Genomic DNA, 19,577 nt, shown 5'->3' on the forward strand with positions numbered 1-19,577 from the left:
TGCCCCCAGAGCCAGAACAGCTTGCTGGTCCTGGTCCGTACCAGTATTTCAATAGGTTTCCTCAACAACAGAGGCTACCAGAGGCGATTCCCGTGCTAGACGGGGATCAGGATCAGCCTCCGGCTCTGCCTCCTCGACTGGAAGGAAATGCTCACCAGTCATTGGAAGCACTCGTTCCACCTCTAGACAGTCAGAGTTCACAAGGAAACAAGTTGATTGTTTCACCCCTGACCCCCAAGAAAGATCTAGCTCGGCGTCGACGGCTTCCTAAGGTTGGTGTTGGAACTCCAGACAAAGCGGCCAAGCTTCAGGGTCAAAATCAAGTTTTGCCGGCTGACTATGGGGTCTATCCTGGTGGTTTTCCTACAGAATCCCAGGAGAACCCAGGAGAACCTGCACAGCCCTCTGAGCAGGCTGAACCATCTCAATTCCTGATGGAAGGCCAGACTCAAAATCCAGAGACTCAGGAGCCCATCCAATCCTCCTCTGCACAGCAAGAAGAACAAGTTCCGCCTCCACAGCCCGTTGAACCAGATGAACTTTCTTCACCCCAGCAAGAGGGCCCAGGTGCAGACCTGCAGCAGCCCGAGGAAGAAGCATCTCCGTTGCAGCAGGAGGCCCCCGCTCAGAATCCATTTGCTACTGAGAAGTAGTAGGTCAGGCATCAGTGAATCACAATCTTAACACTCCATCCTCACCTCAGATTGTAGCTCTCCAAGCAAACTTCCCCAGCGTCACACTGAAACCTGCAGACACGGAGCTGACAGAAGCCTCAGGGGTAGGTGAGGAAGTTCAGTCTACTCCAAGCACGGAGCAGGCTCCAGCTCAGCCTCTGGGGCATCCTGAGGGAGTGGGACTCCCCTCAGCCCAACAAGAGGCCCCAGTGCAGACTCCGGAATTCCCTGGGAGGGTGGAATCTTGGACTCAAGAGGGTCTAGCTCAGACCTCAGATCTCCCTGAGGAGACTGGACCTTTCTCTACCCAAAACGATGCCACAGCTCAGCCCTCAGAGTATGCTGAGGAAGTCAGCCCATCTGTAGGCCAGCAGGGGGCCCCAGCTCAGCCTCCAGGCCTGCCTGTGAACACTGAATATTCCTCCAGCAATCAGGAGCAGCCTGCTCAGCCTTCTGAGTCTCCAGAGATCGAACCTTCTAGAAGCCAACTGGAAGCCCCGGAGAAGCCTTCGGCACTCCCTGTGGAAGTCAAATCTCCAGTACAGCAAGATCCCCAAGCTCAAGCGCTAGAATCTCCTGAAGAGACTATCATAGCTCAGACTCCACAGATTCAGAAGGGGATGGACTGGTCTCCAGATCAGAATCAAGTTCACCGTTATAACCTGCCCAATGTTACCATCAAGCCTGCAGATGTGGCGCTGACCATAACTCCGGAGCCCACCATGGAGCGGGACTCTTCTCCAGTGCAGCAGGAGGGCTCTGCTCAGACTCCGGGCCCTTCTGTGGAGACAGAACCCTATATTAGTGATCAGGAGCAGCCCACTCAGTATGTTGAGTCTTCTGTAGAGAACAAACCCTCTCCAGCCCAGCAGGAGACCCCATATCAAACTCTGGGCCCTTCCCTGGAGACAGAAGCTTCTCCAGCCCAGCAGGAACCCCCAGAGCCGACTCCGGTCCCTTCTGCAGAGACGGAACCTTCCCCATTCCAGCAGGCACCCAGAGCTCACACTGCACGCCCTTCCGTGGAGGCAGAACCTTCTCCCCGTGAACAGGAGCAGATAGCTCAGTATGCGGAGGCTCTGGTGGAGACTCAGCCTCCTCCAGGCCCTCCCGTGGAGACAGAGCCTTCTCTCAGAGAACAGCAGCAGATTGCTCAGTACGTGGAGGCCCTGATGGAGACTCAAGCTCCTCCAGGCCAGCTGGAGGCCCTAGCTCTGACTCCAGTCCCTCCTATGGAGACCGAACCTTATATCAGTGAGCAGGAGCAACCAAGGCGGCCCTCTGAGTCTTCTGAGGAGGTTGAATCTTCTGGAAAGAAGACAGAAGTCCCAACCCAGCCTCCAAGTCATCACACAGTGACCACTTTACCTCCCGGTCACCATCAAGTTCAGCAGTACGACTTGCCCAATGTGACTACTAAACCTCCAGACCTGCAGCTGACCCTAACACCAAAACCTGCAGCAGAAGTGGAAACATTTCCAGTCAGCCACGAGGTCACAACAACTCAGGCCTCAGTCCCAGCTCTGCCTCCAACGCCTCTTGAAGAGGTTGAACCACTGCCAATTCAATCTCCAGAAGTTATGCAGGATGAGAAACCCTCTATGACCCAGCAGGAGGAAACAGCTGAAATTTTACAGGCCCCCGAAGAGGCTGCACCTTCTCCAATCCATCAGGAAGCCCAAGCTCACGCCTCAGTGTTCCCTACGGAGCATGAGCCTTTGAAAGACCAGGAGGCAGACACAGCTCAGCAGCCAAAGCCCCCAGAAGAGGATGAGCACTCCCCACTTCCAGGGGTCCCAGCTCAGCCTGAACAACTGAAGGAACCTTCACCAAGCCAGCAGGGGATTTCCGTTCCACCTCTAGAGCGCCCCGTGAGTGCTTACCAATTACCACTCCAACAGGGAAACACAAACCAGCCTTCAGATATCTTCCCAGAGATGAGTGATGCTATTCCAATGAATATGACATTTTCACCTCATATTCCAGAAGAAATACTCAGAACTCAGCATTTAAGGATGTCTAAAACCAAACCAAAACATGTGGATATTGACCTTACCAGAACCCTAAAGCCCACTCCAGAAGTTTATCCTTACTGGAGTCAGCAGGAAGGACCTGCCCAGCCTACAGTTCCCACCAAGCAAGTTGAATTTTCTCCAACCCAGCTTGGGCCTCCTCTTGCCAAGCCTCCAGCACTGCCTGAAAAGATGGAACTTTCTCCAGCTGAGCCTCTAGAGCCCCTCAAGAATGCAGAACAAGCTCCAGTGCAAAATGTAGCCCCAGCCAAGCCACAAGACTTCCCTGACACTCAATCATCTGTAACCCAGCAGGAGCTTCAAACTCAGCAACCAAACCTGACCAAAGTCACAGGTCAACCTTTGGATGTGGAACTCACCATAACTACACAACCTGGAATGGAAGGCGGACTTTCTCCAATCATGCAGGAGGCCCCAGTTCAGCTTCCAGGGCCATCTAAGGAAGGTATAGCTCAACCCCCAGGATATCAGGGGGTGACAGTTCCAACACCAGCTCAGGATCAAGCTCCGTTTCCAAAATCACCCCGCATCACATTTCAACCTTTTGATCTGGCACTTACAATAACTCCACAGCCCATTACAGAGGCTGAACTTGCCACAAATGTGCAGGAGACTCCACCTAAAGAATCTGTAGCTCAGCCACCAGTGCCTCATGAGGGTCAAAATCAACCTCCACTATCACCCAGTGTCACAAATCAACCTTTAGACCTGGCACTTACCATTACTACAGAACCTACTACAGAGGCTGAGCATCCTGCAGACCTGAGCAAGACTACAGCTCCATCTCCAAACCTGACTCCAGTCACAACTCAACATCTGGACCTGGGACTTACCATAACTCCAGAAACCAGCAGTATGGTGACTGAACCCTCTACAGACATGCAGGAGACCTCCAGTCAACCTCCCATGGAGGGTGTAACCCAATCTCCAATACATCAAGAGGTGACAGTTCCAACACTGGGTCATAATCAAGCTCAATATCCAACATTGCCTCACATCACAGTTCAGCCTTTGGACACAGTGCTTACCATAAATGCAAAGCGTACCAGGAAGGCTGAACATTCTACAGCCCTGAAGAAGACTAAAGTACCTCCCGTGCTCCATGAGGGGGTACTTTCACAACCAGACCAGGTTCAGGCTCAGCATCCAACCCTGACAGAAGTCACAGTTCAACCTTTTGATGTAGAACTTACCCTAACTCCAGAATCCATTGTGGAGGGTGAACCACTCCCAACCATGCAGGAGACTTCAGGGCAGCCTCCAGGGCCACATAATGAAGTGGTCTATCAGCCTCCAGTTTATTATGAGATGGTAGTTCCAAAACCAAGTCAAGATCAAACTCCGCATCCAATGACACCCAGTGGCACAGCTGAACCTTCGAAGTTAGAGTCAACCATAACCCACTACACAGGATGAACATTCTACAGCCTCCAAGTCTATATCTCCTCCTCCTTATCCAATGTACCCTGAGGTGACATTTTCACCTCCAGTCCAGATTCAGACTCAGTATACAAACCTGCCTCAAGTCACAGTCAAGCCTCTGGACCTGGAAATTACCCAAACTCCACAACGTACTACAGAGGCTACACCTTCTACTACCATGCAAATGACCCTAACTCAGTCTACAGAGCCACTAAAGGAGCTCGTAACTCAGTCCCCAGGGGACAATGAGATGACAGTTCCAACAGCAGGTCAGCATCAAGCTCAGCACCCAACATCACCCAGTGTCATAGCTCAGCCTTCCAAGATGGAGCTAACCATAACTCTGGTACCCACTGCAAAAGCTGGCCATTCTCCATCCCTGAAGAAGACTACAGATCTACATCCAGGCCAGGTTCAGACTCAGCACTCAACCCTAACTGAAGTCACAGATCAACCCCTGAATGCGGCTGCCACCATAAATGTCTGTGAGCTCTGCACCTGCAAAGATGAGACACTTTCATGCACTGGCCTCAGCCCAGTGCAGAAGCTTCACAGAGTTCCTGTACCAGAGCCCAACAGCTACAATGGCACCTTCAGCATATTGTAAGAATCTCCCTTCCTCATGGTTCCCTACAGCCTGCCTGTCTCAGCAGCTTTTCCCCAAGATCTTCTGAGCCCTCCTCAAGTCCCCACCTTATGTTGACTGTGTGTGTGTGTATGTGTGTGTTTTGGCAGACAGAGTAGGACAGTGAGAGACAGAGAGAAAGGTCTTCCTTTTTCCGTTGGTTCACCCCCAAGTGGCCACTTTGCTTGAGAGCTTTCCTGATCCTCCTTCTCTTATTCTCTTCTGTCTCTTCTACAGTCTCATGTGATTGCCCTTACTGCTTTTCCTGATTCATTATTTATTGACATTCACCATGTTATTACCTCATTGCTTTAATCCCACTCTTCAACACAGCCCTCATCCCGACTTATTAGAGATGATACAACAGATTTAAGGATAGATTCTGGAGCCAGGTTGCCTGGCTTTGAACACAGGTCTCCCAGTGATTAGCTTTGTGACTTTGGACAAGTTATTTAGCTTGGATTCAATATCCTCATCTGTAAAGCTGGCTTAAAGAATTGTGTGATGGATTGTAACAGAAAATAAAAATGCGTGACTCCACAGTCTTTCCCTGGATGACAGCGAGAATGATGGTGGTCTATAAGGCAGAAGCACAGCAGTCAGAAAGAAGAGCCCGTTAGTGGGAGATGTGTTCAGTGTTAGGCACTTTTTATTGATGAGCATAAAGTAACCCGAGAGGACATATCCACCAGGCAGGTGAGCATACAGGTATCTGTTTTATTGCTGCTCCTGCTTCCAGGAAAATGTGTACCTAAAACAAATAGGTTCATTGTTGCTGAGGAGTGAGGACAGAGTTAAAGCTAAGCACTCACAGCAATTCAAAGTTGAAGCTAAATATAAGTCATTTAACAGCTTCTTGTAAACAAGTATCGATTATGAGCACCTTTCCACTTTTTAAAAAGTGCACAGAATGTAGGATAAAATGTGAAAGTATGAACCCCCACACACCCTCATCATCCCCTGGTCCTCACTCTATTACCTGTAACCCAGGTGTGCGTCTTTCCTTCCAACCTCCTCTCTTTTTTTTTTTCCTATGGAGGTAATGCTTGGCTCCTGGCTCAGTGATCGGCACTTTTACCCTATGCTGTATTCCAAAAGGCTTTCCACATCAGCACTTTAGTCCCTCTGATTTTAAATTGTCTGTATCCATTCAGTACTTGGAAAGATTTCAGCAGAGGGCGCTTGGCCAAAGCACTAGTATACCTGCATAGGTTTTCATTATTCTTATGGTGACAATACATTTTGCCCATTTTTTCTTGAATAATTTATCCTTTTCTCACTGATTTATAGAAGTCAGTGTAGACACCTGAGTTATTTTGGTGAAAATACTTAATATTCAAAGTGATTGACTGTCTTTACTGTCAAAGAGACTGGACAGAGACGAAGTTAAGCTTCTGAGAGGATGCTTCATTGTTTATGTCAGTGGCCCCTCATTATTTATTGAGTGAGCAAACTGGGAAGCAGAGAGCTATGGAACATAAAAGCACTGGTATTTATTAGAAAGCTGATAATATTTCTGTATTTCAATACTCCCCCATGAGGGTGCCATGATTTTTTTCCTCATTCTGTTCATTCTTTTCCAACCCATTCAAGGATGTGAACTGTGTTCCTTTACAGAAATTTCCAAGGAAACTCGATTTCTTTCATTGATGAAAATGTATGGAAAGCATACCGCTGGGCTGAGACACTGTGAGTACACGCTCCCAAACATGAATACACAAAACTAACTGCATTGTAAGAGCTTTCTTGTTCTACTATTTTGAGGTCAGTATGTCAGAAAAAGTATTCCCTCTCCATGTCACAATCAACATCTGTTGATTATAATTCTATGGTTGTTTTAACAAGGCACAGAATTTGAAATAAGAAACTACTTCTATTTATTTGCATTTTATCAGTAATACCATTACATTCTTAGTAGATAAAAAGTGATAGGGATAGTGAAGACCTTCATTGTGTCCTAACTCCCTACCTATGAGGTAATAATTACTGCTCTGAGTTTGGCATATATCCTTCCAAAAAATTACCTACAAACATATTTACATAGAGCATAATAGTTGTGTTGTGTGGTTTCTTTCTTTTTTTAACCTAAATAGTAACATCCTGCAACTTGGTTCTTTCACTTCATGGTTTCTTCTGGATTTCTTTCCCTCCTAGTACTCAGTCAGTTACCCTATTCATTTAACTCCTGCATGATATTCTATAGTATGGATGGCCATTTCACAGTTTACTTAATAATCCCTCTATTGATGGATTTTCGATTATGTCCACTTCTCATGTATTGCTGCAAGGAAAATCCTTGTGCACACTTGTGAACATGGACAAGCATTTTGCAAAATAGAAGTCTAGAAAGAAAATGGGGCAGCTAGCATTGCGGCATAGTGGGAAAAGCCTCCACCAGCCATGCCAGCATCCCATATGGGCGCTGGTTTGAGTCCTGGCTGCTCCACTTCTGATCCAGATCTCTGATATGGCCTGGGAAAGCAGTGGAAGATGGCCCAAGTGCTTGGGACCCCGCACCCATGTGGGAGACCTTGAAGAAGCTCCTGGCTCCTGGCTCCTGGCTTCGGATCAGCACAGCTCTGGCCATTGTGGCCAACTGGGGAGTGAGCCAGTGGATTGAAGACCTCTCTCTCTCTCTCTGCCTCTCTCTCTCTCTCTCTCTCTGCCTCTCCTTCTCTCTGTGTGTAACTTGACTTTCAAATAAATAAATAAATCTCAAAAAAAAAAAGAGAATGAAAATGGATGAAGACTACGGAAATAGGAAATTTTAATTGCCCTCAGAAAAGCTGTGCACACTTACTTACACTCCAGCTAACAGAATATAAGAACATTCATTTCCCTTCATCCTTTTTAAAAAGATGTATTTGTTTACTTGAACTATGGGAGTGGGGGGAGGGGGAGATGGAGCGAGAGCAAATGAGAGAGTGAGAGAAAGAGAGAATCTTCCATCCACTGCTTTATTCCCCAAATGCCCAAAACAGCCATGGCTGGGCCAGGCCAAAGCTAAGATCTAATACTTGATTCTGGGTCTCCCACAGGGATGACGAGGAATCAAGCACTTGGGCCATCATCTGCTGCCTCCTAGGTGCACTAGCAGGCATCTGGCTCAGAAGCAGAGGGCCCAAGACTTTAACCAGGCTCTCCAATATGGAATTTACGCTTCTCAAGTGACGGCTTAGCCTGCTATGCCCCAACACTGACTCTTCCCTTCACCTTTTCACCTCGGGATGCTCTTTGTCTTTTTGCTAATGTGACTGGCAAATAAAAGGGTTCCCAGCTGAATCTGGATTTCTCTGATTACTCATAAATTTAAATGTCTTTATATACTTATTGAACATCTATGTTTCGTTGAGGTTTTGTCCACTGTCCATTTGTTGAATTATCTTTTCCTTACTGATTTTTGAAAGGAATCAGTTTAGACTCCCAATTTTGGGGGAGAATACTTAACATTCAAAGTAATTAACTAAAAATAAAAATCTATCATGTCACCTAGGCCAGTGAACTAGAAATTTTGAAGTGCTGAGTGTAACATAATAAAAAAAAGGAATTAATTGACATTTTTCACGACAGTTTGCGTGTTATATCACTGGGACAACTTGTACAGACATCATAAATTATTTCTGAATACAAACAAGACATATAACAGACAAAGGAGAAGGGTTATGATCACTTTAAGATAAATTTTCCCAGGGCCTGTGCAGTGCTGCAGTAGTGCAGTGGGCTAAGCTGCTACTTGCGGCGCTGGTATCCTGTACGGGCACCAGTTCTAGTCCCAGCTGCTCCACTTTAAATCCAACTCTCTGCTATGGCCTGAGAATGCAGTAGAGGATGGCCCAAGCACTTAGGTCTGTGCACCCATGTAGGAGACCCCAAAGAGGCTCATGGATCCTGGCTCCTGGCTTCCAATTGGCCCAGCTACAGCCATTGCAGCCATTTGGGGAGTGAACCAGTGGAGAGAAGACCTTTCTGTCTCTCCTTCTCTCCATCTGTAATTATAACTCTGAAACAAATAAATAAAATCTTTTTTAAAAAAGATAAAAGTTTCCCCTTAGCCTACTATCTCATTTCTGATGGGAAAATGCTAGAATCAGGCAGTTGTGACTTTTAATTTATGATGTTTCTTAAATACAATACACGCAGTTTGTATATATTTTGGTTATGCTTCATTTAAAGATGTCCCAAACTTGTAAGAAAAATCAAAGTCAGGGCTGGCACTGTGGCATAGTAGGTAAAGCCACCACCCACAGTGCCAGCATCCCATATGGGTGCCGGTTCGAGTCTCAGCTGCTCCACTTCCGATCCAGCTCTTTGCTATGGCCTGGGAAAGCAGTGGAAGATGGCCCAAGTCCTTGGGCCCCTGCACCCACATGGGAAGACCTGGAGGAAGCTCCTGGCTCCTCATTAGCACAGCTCCAGCCTTTGTGGCCAATTGGGGAGTGAACCAGCGGATGGAAGACCTTCCTCTCCCCTCTCCCCTCTCCCTTCTCCCCTCTCCTTCTCTCTGTGTGTAACTCTGACTTTCAAATAAATAAATAAATCTTTGGAAAAAGGAAAAATCAGAGTCATCTGACACAAAAGTAAATAACACTAGTTTCCTCTGAAGAGTGAAGACGGGAGTTGGAAAGGCTAAGGGATAAAGGGAAGGGGAAGAAAATTTAATTTTTCTTATTTGAGAGGCAAAGGCAGCATGCTATCATACACTGTTCACTCCCCAGATGCCTGTAGTGGTGAGACTGGGTCAGTCAAACTCAGGAACCTCAAACTCAGTCTTGTTCTCCTACATAGATGGCAGGGATTTAAATACTCAGCCATCATTACTGCCTCCCTGGTCAACCTTAACTTGTAGCCCCGGCATACCTCAAACATGGGGCTTCGGTAGTAGGGCTTGGGGAAAAAACAGAAGGAAATGGCAGTTCTGCCAATCTTGGTGCCTCCCAGTGTTAGGTTCTAACAGGGACATTGTGACCTACAGAGCAGACATTACATTTATGATTTGGTGGGAAGGACGGATAGGTGTATAGAGATGGACAAAAAAGGGAGAGTGGGAAAAATGGTTTAAATTAAAATACAACAGACATTGCCACCCTAGAAGTAAATTAGAATCTGGGTATTTAAACAGCACCATTACCAAAGTTTCCTCTACATACAGAGTTAGTCCTATGAAGCAAACAGCTGCAGTTGTCATTTTGATTCAGAAGTACCTCTTTCATTTTCCAGAATCCTCAGTGAAAATGACTTGACTGAATTACATAAGGACTCATTTGAAGGCCTGCTGTCCCTCCAACACTTGTAAGTCAGTTAATCATACTTATTTATGAGATTTTAGTTACATTATCTAGAAAACAAATATGGGTCCCAGCTGGATAATCTCCAAGGTTTCTTCTGGAAGTCTACACTGTAGGGTCTCATATCTCTAACATGGAATACCTACTATGTGCTTTGTGGTTTTTTTTTTTTTGACAGGCAGAGTGGACAGTGAGAGAGAGAGAGAGAGACAGAGAGCAAGGTCTTCCTTTGCCATTGGTTCACCCTCCAATGGCCGCCGCGGCCAGTGCGCTGCGGCCGGAGCACCGCGCTGATCCGATGGCAGGAGCCAGGTGCTTCTCCTGGTCTCCCATGGGGTGCAGGGCTCAAGTAGCTGGGCCATCCTCCACTGCACTCCCTGGCCACAGCAGAGATGGCCTGGAGGAGGGGCAACCAGGACAGAATCCGGCGCCCAGGCCAGGACTAGAACCCGGTGTGCCGGCGCCGCAAGGCGGAGGATTAGCCTAGTGAGCCGCGGATTATATTTGTATTTAATTTACAAGCAATGGATGAAATTGGATCCAAGGTCTGTCTTCATACAGGTCCTAAGTTAAGAATGAGTTTTATATTTATAAAGGACTGTAAAGAGAAACAAAGAAACAAGAAAATACAACAGAGACAATATGTGGCCGACCAAGTCTCAAACATTTATCATCTGGCCTTTACAAACAAGGTTTGAACAAGTTGGTTTAATACAACAAAGGGAAGAAAACATAAACCAACAACATTAATTTGAATGCCATCAACTGAAAGTTGTTAGATGATCTAATCTTGAATAAGTTAACCTTTAGCCATTAAGTGACTTGCTAAACAGGTAAATTATATAAACAATATTATCAAGAATACTAAGCTACCAAGAGAACAGATTTGGCATTAATGATTTCCATTAAGGAACTATTATACCCATGTTGGAAATAGATAATTAAAACAATAGCTACATAGTATTGGGAAGTGTACATCATTAATCCTTATTAGGCTAATTACTGGGCCTCTTCAGCAAATAGATTCTTGTCTCAAAAGTACAAGGCTTAAGGAACATAGCATGTGATACTCACAACACTCCTTTGAATGATGATCAGAACTTCTAGGCCATACGGGGACAACCACATCTGCATGGTTCCTCTTGAGCACCTTTCCCATCTGGGCTCCGGAACCTTGCAAACATGGTTTGGAGAAAAACAAATGAGACTACTGCTGGTAGAATAGGCCCTTCATTGTTTCTGCTGGAAAATCCTTTGTAGCCTAATTAGTTTATGCTAGTGTATGTATTCACTTCATTTTCAAAATGCCAATCAATTGTCTAAAGCTGAAAGAGAAAGCCAAACACTTTGCCTAGTACTGGAGACACATAAATGAGTAAGACAGGATCCCACCTTCCCAAGAGCTCACAATCTTGCAGGGGAAACAAATACACAAGCTCAAACCAATACCCAATAAGCACTATGTAGCTGACAGAGTGCTGCAGAGGGACCAGGGAATAATAAAACCACACTGCTTTTTAAAAATTCACTTTTCCTTCTTCTACCTACTCAACCATTCCTTCATTTAATAAACACCTGAGTCTATTTCCATGAGTCAGTTTTAAACATAGTGGGCAATGTAGATGAGCAAGGCCAAATCCATGCTTTCAAGAAGTTTATGCTCTGGGGAAATGGAAGGCACAAGTAACGATATCAAAAGAAATGGATATAGAGTCCAGACGAGGGAGAAGACTTTGGGCTGGGTCAGGGACGATGGAACCAGGGAGCAATGCCAGTTGAACAGGACTTCCAAGGAGGCAGTGGGCATCATCAGACGTCTTGGAGAGAATATCGTGGGAGAAAGGGAAAACATGGAAGCTTCTGAGGCACAGAGATGCAGGGAAAGCTGGAGGGTGAAGCCAGGTCTTCCAGGCCTTTGAATGCTGAGCAAGAGTCACCACGGGGAACCATGCTGTCACAGCAGTGCTCTAAAACAGACTTGAGCTTGCACCACAGTTACCTGGGGCTCTGAACCCTACCCCCACAGTAACTGCCTGAGTCGGTCTAGAACAGGGCTGAGAATCTGCCTCTTCTGTAAGCACCTAGTGATGTTGGCCTCGGAGAGTCACTTAGGGCAAGTCCCACTGGTGACTGCGCGTGGGACAGGTGAGAGAAGGAGATTCTAGAGATGGAGCCACCAACAGATGAGTTGCAGGTGAAAAGTGAGGGTCAAATTGTAATCAGTGGAAGTAAGAGTCCTCTACCACCAAGAGTGTTTTCAAGTGGGAATCCAGTGTCGTGCTGTTTTCTGACGGTTCTATCATGGCTTTCATGGACTATCAAGCAACAAGCAACAAATAAATTTCCTTTAGTATGACAGAAAGTGTAATTCTGAATCAGTTCAAAATAATGAATTAATTAGAGAACCAATTTCATTTCAAATGATTCAAAAGGGCATCTTTTTTTCTGGTATTGAATGAAGTTAGAAAACTAGGACTAAACCAGGAAAGATGTGAAAATGTGAGTATTCTTTGGAATATTAGACATCAAAAATGGAGATGACAGCTTTGCTCCTTGTTTCAAATGGATGAAGACTATGAAAGTTCATCTAATCAATTCTGCACTCAGGAAAGTTTACCACCACAATCTATCAAGATCTATAGTTGTGTATGTCATTGATGAAGGTTCTAACAGTGAGACTATTAGGAGAGGTTGTAAGAAGGGGTAGTATCTCCAGAGGGTCAAATACAAGTCCAAAGCTTTACAGTTTAGGTAAAAACTGCATATCCAACATTATCAAATGCAAATTTTATTATCCCCACTGACTATATAGGTAATAGCTAACCAAGGCAATGTTTTCCTTTTCCTAGAGATTTATCCTGCAATAAAATAGAGTTTATCGAAAGACGTGCATTTGAGTCACTCCCTTTTTTGCAGTCTATGTAAGTTACAATTTCATCACATTTGGAATTTTAATAAATCTTCACTGTTCACCTTGAAATAGGGTTAAGATTCTACTTTACATTTGTAGTAGAAGGTTGCTAAAATTCTGTAACAGGTCCTTTTCCTCTCTAGCAAAAATACTATCAGGTACAAAAGTCAGAGTGAATCCCACAGAGCAGGGCTTCTCAGCCAACATGATTTTGCATTCAGGTAACAGCTTGCAGCCCTGCACGTGCTGCTGACACTGCGTGAGCTAAGCCCAGCCTGCTGTTAAGCCACTTACTATGTACAGGACAAACCTCCACAAGAAAAGCATTATCGAGTCCAAAATGTCAATAGCATTCAAGTTGTGCAACTCTGTTCCAGAGAAGTAAAGATCACACAGTACAAGTATGTCATGTAATATGAAAATAATATGATGAAATTTAATGTAAATGTGCAAGTATAATTCAGAAACCAAATCTTCCAGTACCAGTAAATTCTTTAGTGTGTAGATAAAATGTGGAAGTATTGTTTCATCTATAAAAATTAGAATCACTCCTGAAAGAAGAGTATTCTGAAAATATTTCTTTTTTTCTTCTTCATTCTCTTTCACTCGTGTCTTTTTTTGTAGAAATCTTGGTTGCAATTTACTGACAGAACTGAGCTTTGGGACATTTCAGGCGTGGCATGGAATGCAGTTTTTGCACAATGTGTAAGTGCAATAGATGATGAATACATATTTAAAAACCATTTGTGTATAAAAATGGTATATAGTTATGCTTATCTGGGTATTAAGCCCTGTATATAAACTCTGCAAAGAAGGTCTTCATTTCCATTTTTTTTTCCAAAAATCTAACACAAAGTACTCTGGGAGAAAAAGGTTCTGGTGCTTTCTCAGGGTTACCTGCTTTTAAATCCTAATGCAAAAATAATTCCTGGGACCCAGCCAAAGGGCACATCTCTCCCCATCACCCACCCAGATCATAAGCTTTTTCCAAAATGTATTTAGCTCTCAATTTATAATTTATAAATTATCTGTGGATACTAATAACTTTTGAAATAGGAAGAAGTGGCATATATGTTAAACTGTAGTGTTAAAAAAATAAGAAAATACACTGCTCTAGCCTAATCCCACATATTTTGTCCTGACTAAACTGCAACAGAAAGTGAGTTTTATTCACTTTCAACTCAACAATTCTGTGATGTTCAATGGCCCAAGGGAATTTTAGATTCAAGATACAGATTCTCCACTAAACCTGATGTTGAAAGACTATCCACCTGTTCTGTGGTTCAGAATCCCAGCCAAACACAATTCATTCTGGTTATGAGGGAAGGTTTTAGGATGTGTTGGGGATGGACCAACAGTGCCTGCAGATCTTGAGGAAGAACACTGAGAGTCTGTTTTTACTTCACCCACACACCGGGAGCTGGTTCCTGGAGCCCCAACACCAAGTGGTTTTGGTAGCATCAGTAAAAATGGCCTCAACATATATCATTCCATTAGATTCCCTCCTAAGGGGCCGAGTTCCAGTACAGTTTTCTGTAGACAACACAGGGAGAAAATCTGTGGAATCACAGTGGATGAAAAGTAATGAATTCATTTAAGAACATTCACTGAGTGCCAGGCCCACCGAGTGCCAGGTGCTGTATTAAGTGCTGGGGGTACAAACTGGAGCAGGACAGAAGCTTTGTCTCCAGAGACTTTCATGCCAGCAGGGGGAAGTTGGACATTGATGGGAAAATGAGTGACAGCCATGCTAGCATCTGTGCAGCAAGGCCAGAGAGATGAGCTGAAAAAGTAGGAGCAGAGCTAGGGATGGCGCACAGTGCACGAGGCACCAGTTCATTTATCTCAAGTTTCTGTGTCCATCTTAAGCCAAAGAAAAAAAGCATTTGCTTCATGGTGATGCAAAAACCAGAGCTAGCTGGTATTGGAAACTAATCCTCTTATCATGCGATCTGAACATATCTAACTCATGGTTGCTTCAAAAATTGGCACAATGGCTGTAATACACCAAGTGTGTGTTGGGAGCGGGTCTCCTTTATTTGGGGACATATTCTTTTATTAGACAAAGCTAATCTGCTTCAAGGAAACTTTTGCTATCCCCGTTGCCCCAGGAAGACACCAGTGATCTTATGACCAAAGATGAGGGTTTTTAAAGTGAAAACAATGCTGTTCACTGCATTACAGAGTCCAGAAAAGAGTGCCAGCTGAGCTGGATTCATCATGAACTGGAGCCTAAGCTTCAAGGCTTTACGCTTGCACGTGCCCCTTCCAAGGTCCTGGGAGGGGCTGGAGCAATTTTTATATTCATAATTCTGCATGTTTCATTATAAGGGATTCCCCAAATTAGGTTAGGCTCATGCTCAGCAAAATCTGCATTCACCCTTACTTTGCATGTACTACATGCAGCCCAGTAAACATTCTTCTGAATGAAGTCTCTGTGTAAAACAGCAGTGTGGTAGGATCAATCTATTGTGAATATGAAATCTACCTCAAAGACATGCCAAGAGCTTACCAGTGACATAACATTCTTTGAATAGTAATACTCATCAAATCTTTCAGTGAAATCAGAAATGAAATATATTATGGAAAATCAGCAGTAATTGATAATTCTAAACATTAAGTATACTTTATTTCTTCTGCTTCATTCATTTATGTCGCTCCCCCTCTTCGTGGAGGAACGACACAGGACCCTGCGTTGTTCTTTCGTCTGCTCGGCCCTCCCCAGGTTTGCTGCTGGTTCTTCCCGGGTTGGCTACCGTCCCTTCCACCTCCGTGGAAGGGCGGTTCCCCCTGCCGCTTTCCCCACTTCTGCGGGGGAGCGGCACACCGCCGGCCGGCTCTCTCGGGGGCTGCACAGGTGTTCCTTCAGATAGATGTTCCTGGTGCATGTTGTCTCTCTCCTCCTTTATAGTCCTCTTCCACCAATCCCAACTCGGCTACCCACACGCCGAGTACGCTGCTCTCCTCCAATCAGGAGCAGCTCCTGCAGCTTGTCAAGTTGGTGAAAGGCAGCTGGGTAGAAGCTGTTTGCTCCTCTCCCAGCGCCATATTGTGGGAGAGCAGATGCATAGAATAAGTCTTAATTCCAGTAACTTAGTCTAGTCCGAGTTGCTCCCAGTTGCTCCCCACACATGTACATTAAGTCTTAACTCATTGGCTTCTTTCTAAAAATTGTTTTAGTCACTTCATTGGTCCTCACAAAACAAGTTTCATAGTTTAGTAGTGGAAGGACTCTAGAGTGTAGAGAGGGGCTCCCTTATCCAGACAGAGCACATCCACATGCTCACTCGTCTGTTACTCACAAGCACTGTGGGTGACTAGGAGGAGAGTCCAGGCTTTCTCCCTCCTCAGATATTCGCCCCACTGTTGACACTGTAGGTGAGCTGGGTGTGGTCGTACACTGAAGGTCAGCCATGGGCATAGCCTCCTTCAGGCAAGCTGTGGATACACCTGCATTTGCACACTGCTGGCACAGTCCTCCCTCTGTGGTGTGTCCTGGAATCCAAACAGCATCTCCCCAAACTCAGAGAGAGGCATAAACCTTACAGATGAAGAGAACAACTCAGGTCTGCCCTTTGGGGGTGTTTTGTAAGGGTTCACAAGTTTTCACATTGTCACTTCCTGCAACTATTACACTTTTCTTCTCATAATCTTTTCATCTGCACCATATTCTCATCTGTGTAGCAAGAGGTCTTCTTTTCTCTTAAGGTAATTCTTCCTCTGCACCGTATGCTTCTCTTAAAGTATTCTCTTCATTGGCTTTAGGGTTTTTTTGTTCTTTTACTTTTTTCTTTAAGATTTATTCATTTATTTGAAAATCAGAGACACGGCTGGTGCTGTGGCACAGCAGATTAAAGCCCTGGCCTGAAGCGCCAGCATCCCATATAGGTGCCGGTTTGAGACCTGGATGCTCCACTTCCAATCCAGCTCTCTGCTATGGCCTGGGAAAGCAGTGGAAGATGGCCCAAGATTCTGACAGCTCACTGGGATGCACTTTGGAGGAGCTCAGCTTCATTCTGCATGCTCATCTCCATTCATTTTCTTTTTTCTTTTTTTTTTTTTACAGGCAGAGTGGACAGTGAGAGAGAGAGACAGAGAGAAAGGTCTTCCTTTGCCGTTGGTTCACCCTCCAATGGCCGCCGCGGCCAGCGCGCTGTGGCCGGCGCACCGCGCTGATCCGGTGGCAGGAGCCAGGAGCCAGGTGCTTTTCCTGGTCTCTCATGGGGTGCAGGGCCCAAGCACCTGGGCCATCCTCCACTGCACTCCCTGGCCACAGCAGAGAGCTGGCCTGGAAGAGGGGCAACCGGGACAGAATCCGGCGCCCCGACCGGGACTAGAACCCGGTGTGCCGGCGCCGCTAGGTGGAGGATTAGCCTAGTGAGCCATGGCGCCGGCCCTCATCTCCATTCATTTTCATTCTCTCTCTCTCTCTCTCTCTCTCCCCCCCTCCCTCCCTCCTTCCCTCCCTCTGTCCCTCTGTCCCTCTATCCCTCTCCCTCACTCTCTCTGATACTGGGCATACAGGCTATTTTTTTTTTGGAGAGTTTGAGGTTTTTTTTGTTGTTGTTGCTCATTTTACACATACTTCTCTTTTCTTATTATAATTCCTGATTTGGTTCAAATGTAGACAAAATAACTTAGACAAAGTTCAAACATTATCCAACATTCACATGGTTACATATGACTGTGAGTATGCAAGTAATACATCTCATAATTTTAAAAAATTTTGAGAAGCAACAAATTAAAAATAAAATTAATCCACAATCCAAAAACCTAAACCCAAATATTGCTAAGACATCAGTCTATTCCTAAAGCAGATGTTTCTTTTTTTTAACTTTTATTTAATAAATATACATTTCCAATGTACAACTTCTGGATTATAGTGGCTTTTTCCCCCCATAACCTCCCTCCCACCTGCAGTCATCCCATCTCCCATTCCCTTTCTCATCCCATTCTTCATCAAGATTCATTCTCAATTATCTTTATATACAGAAGATCAACTTAGTATATACTAAGTAAAGATTTCAGCAGTTCGCACCCACACAGAAACACAAAGTATAAAGTATTGTTTGAGTACTAGTTATACCATTAATTCACATAGTACCACACATTAAGGACAGAGATCCTACATGGGGAGTAAGTGCACAGTGACTCCTGTTGTTGATTTAACAATTGACACTCTTATTTATGACGTCAGTTATCACCCGAGGCTCTTGTCATAAGCTGCCAAGCCTATTTTTAAGGCTACCACTGAGCTTGCCAGGGAGGAACTGTCTAGGGCAAGTTAAATACACGAAACCCACACAAATCTCACTATTCTTAGAGAAAGTCAGCCAATTTTCTTGAGTAAATGCCCCACAGGTTGCTGCAAGCCTTTGGTTAAATTTCCAGAATTATCAAAAACTTGATTCTGACCACTTTTACCATTTTGTTGTTCCCTTTATGAAGGGATAAATTTTCAGATGTTCTCACTCCACTGTTTACATAGGTTTCCACTGATGTCACCTACAACATGCTTTTAAATCTCTAGTCTCAATGACTCTGAGCTAAATATCTAATCGTGGGATAAGATTAGGGAAAAGGAATAAAAAGAGAAACTAATTTTCATGAGCGCTATCCTGAGAAGGTTGATGAAATTTTCAAAGTACTTCTATATTTAGTCATCTCAAGCTTCAGATTAAAGTGACAAATATTTGGACCCTTTTCTGCACACATATTAGACACAGTCTGGGGCAGGACTGAGCTCCAGCTCCAGCTTTGCTTCTTACAAGTGCAGTGACCTACAACAAGTTACACAGCCTCTGTGACTCAGCACAATATATATCACAATAGGCTACTGGGGTACAATACCTATCACAGAGGTTATTGGGAACATCCAGTGTTGAATGCTGAACACAGATGCTTGGCAGCCCAATCAATATCATCTGTAAGAATTATTATTTTCACAGTCTGTAACAGTACAGTACGTTTTTGAGTAGAGTTAAACTAAAGGCAGTTTTTTTTTTTTTTACCTGTTTTTGTTTTTGTTTGCTTGCTTTAAAAACTTTAAAAATCTATTACAGCATTTAGGAATGAAATTTCCCACAACACGAATTTATTCATTGTATTGGTATGGAAACAAAATGTGATTTCTTTACTCAACAAATATTTATTAACCATGCAGTAAATTTCAGGCACTATGCCACACACAGGCATAACAAAGACAATAACATATGTTCCCTGCCCTCAAGGGGCTAACAGGCCAGGAGACTGACAGGCCAACAAGCAACGTAACAAAGACTGTGATGTGATGTGATGTGATGCAATGTGACGTGATGTGATGTGATGATCAGTGTGATGTGATGTGACATGATGATGTGATGTGATGTGATGTGATGTGATGTGATGTGATGTGATGTGACGTGATGATGTGGTGTGATGTGATGTGATGTGATGTGATGATGTGTGATGCGAAATGAGAACACCAGTGGAAGAACGTGACAAGAGTATGGCTTTGACGTGGGTTCTTTTTCCATCAACTAAATGAATTAAGTCATGGCTTGTTTAAAATTTCTAAAGATGAAAGGCAAGCACCTTGAATTATGGAGAACACAGGATTAGTGTTTCCTACACAAAAAAGGGCTTCCC

General features: G+C 44.5%; 2 protein-coding genes across 2 annotated transcripts in view; both read left to right on the forward strand.

The window, feature by feature from the left end:
• The window catches only part of LOC127485931 (mucin-17-like), a 132,147-nt gene extending 130,033 nt beyond the window's left edge, over window positions 1-2,114 (forward strand). The window contains 3 exon segments of the mRNA XM_070067732.1: window positions 72-652; window positions 1,102-1,972; window positions 2,103-2,114. Of these exon segments, the coding sequence (XP_069923833.1) occupies window positions 72-652; window positions 1,102-1,972; window positions 2,103-2,114 (1,464 nt within the window).
• Window positions 2,115-4,113: 1,999 nt separating this feature from the next.
• Window positions 4,114-13,693, forward strand: LOC138848115 (leucine-rich repeat-containing protein 37B-like). The gene is made up of 5 exons (XM_070067729.1): window positions 4,114-4,732; window positions 6,372-6,443; window positions 9,972-10,043; window positions 12,889-12,960; window positions 13,575-13,693. The coding sequence occupies exons 1-5, from the start codon at window positions 4,167-4,169 to the stop codon at window positions 13,657-13,659; spliced, it is 867 nt and encodes a 288-aa protein (XP_069923830.1). The 5' UTR covers window positions 4,114-4,166; the 3' UTR covers window positions 13,660-13,693.
• Window positions 13,694-19,577: the final 5,884 nt, after the last annotated feature.

Source organism: Oryctolagus cuniculus, unplaced genomic scaffold (genome assembly GCF_964237555.1).
Source record: "Oryctolagus cuniculus unplaced genomic scaffold, mOryCun1.1 SCAFFOLD_130, whole genome shotgun sequence".
Lineage (NCBI taxonomy): Eukaryota > Metazoa > Chordata > Mammalia > Lagomorpha > Leporidae > Oryctolagus > Oryctolagus cuniculus.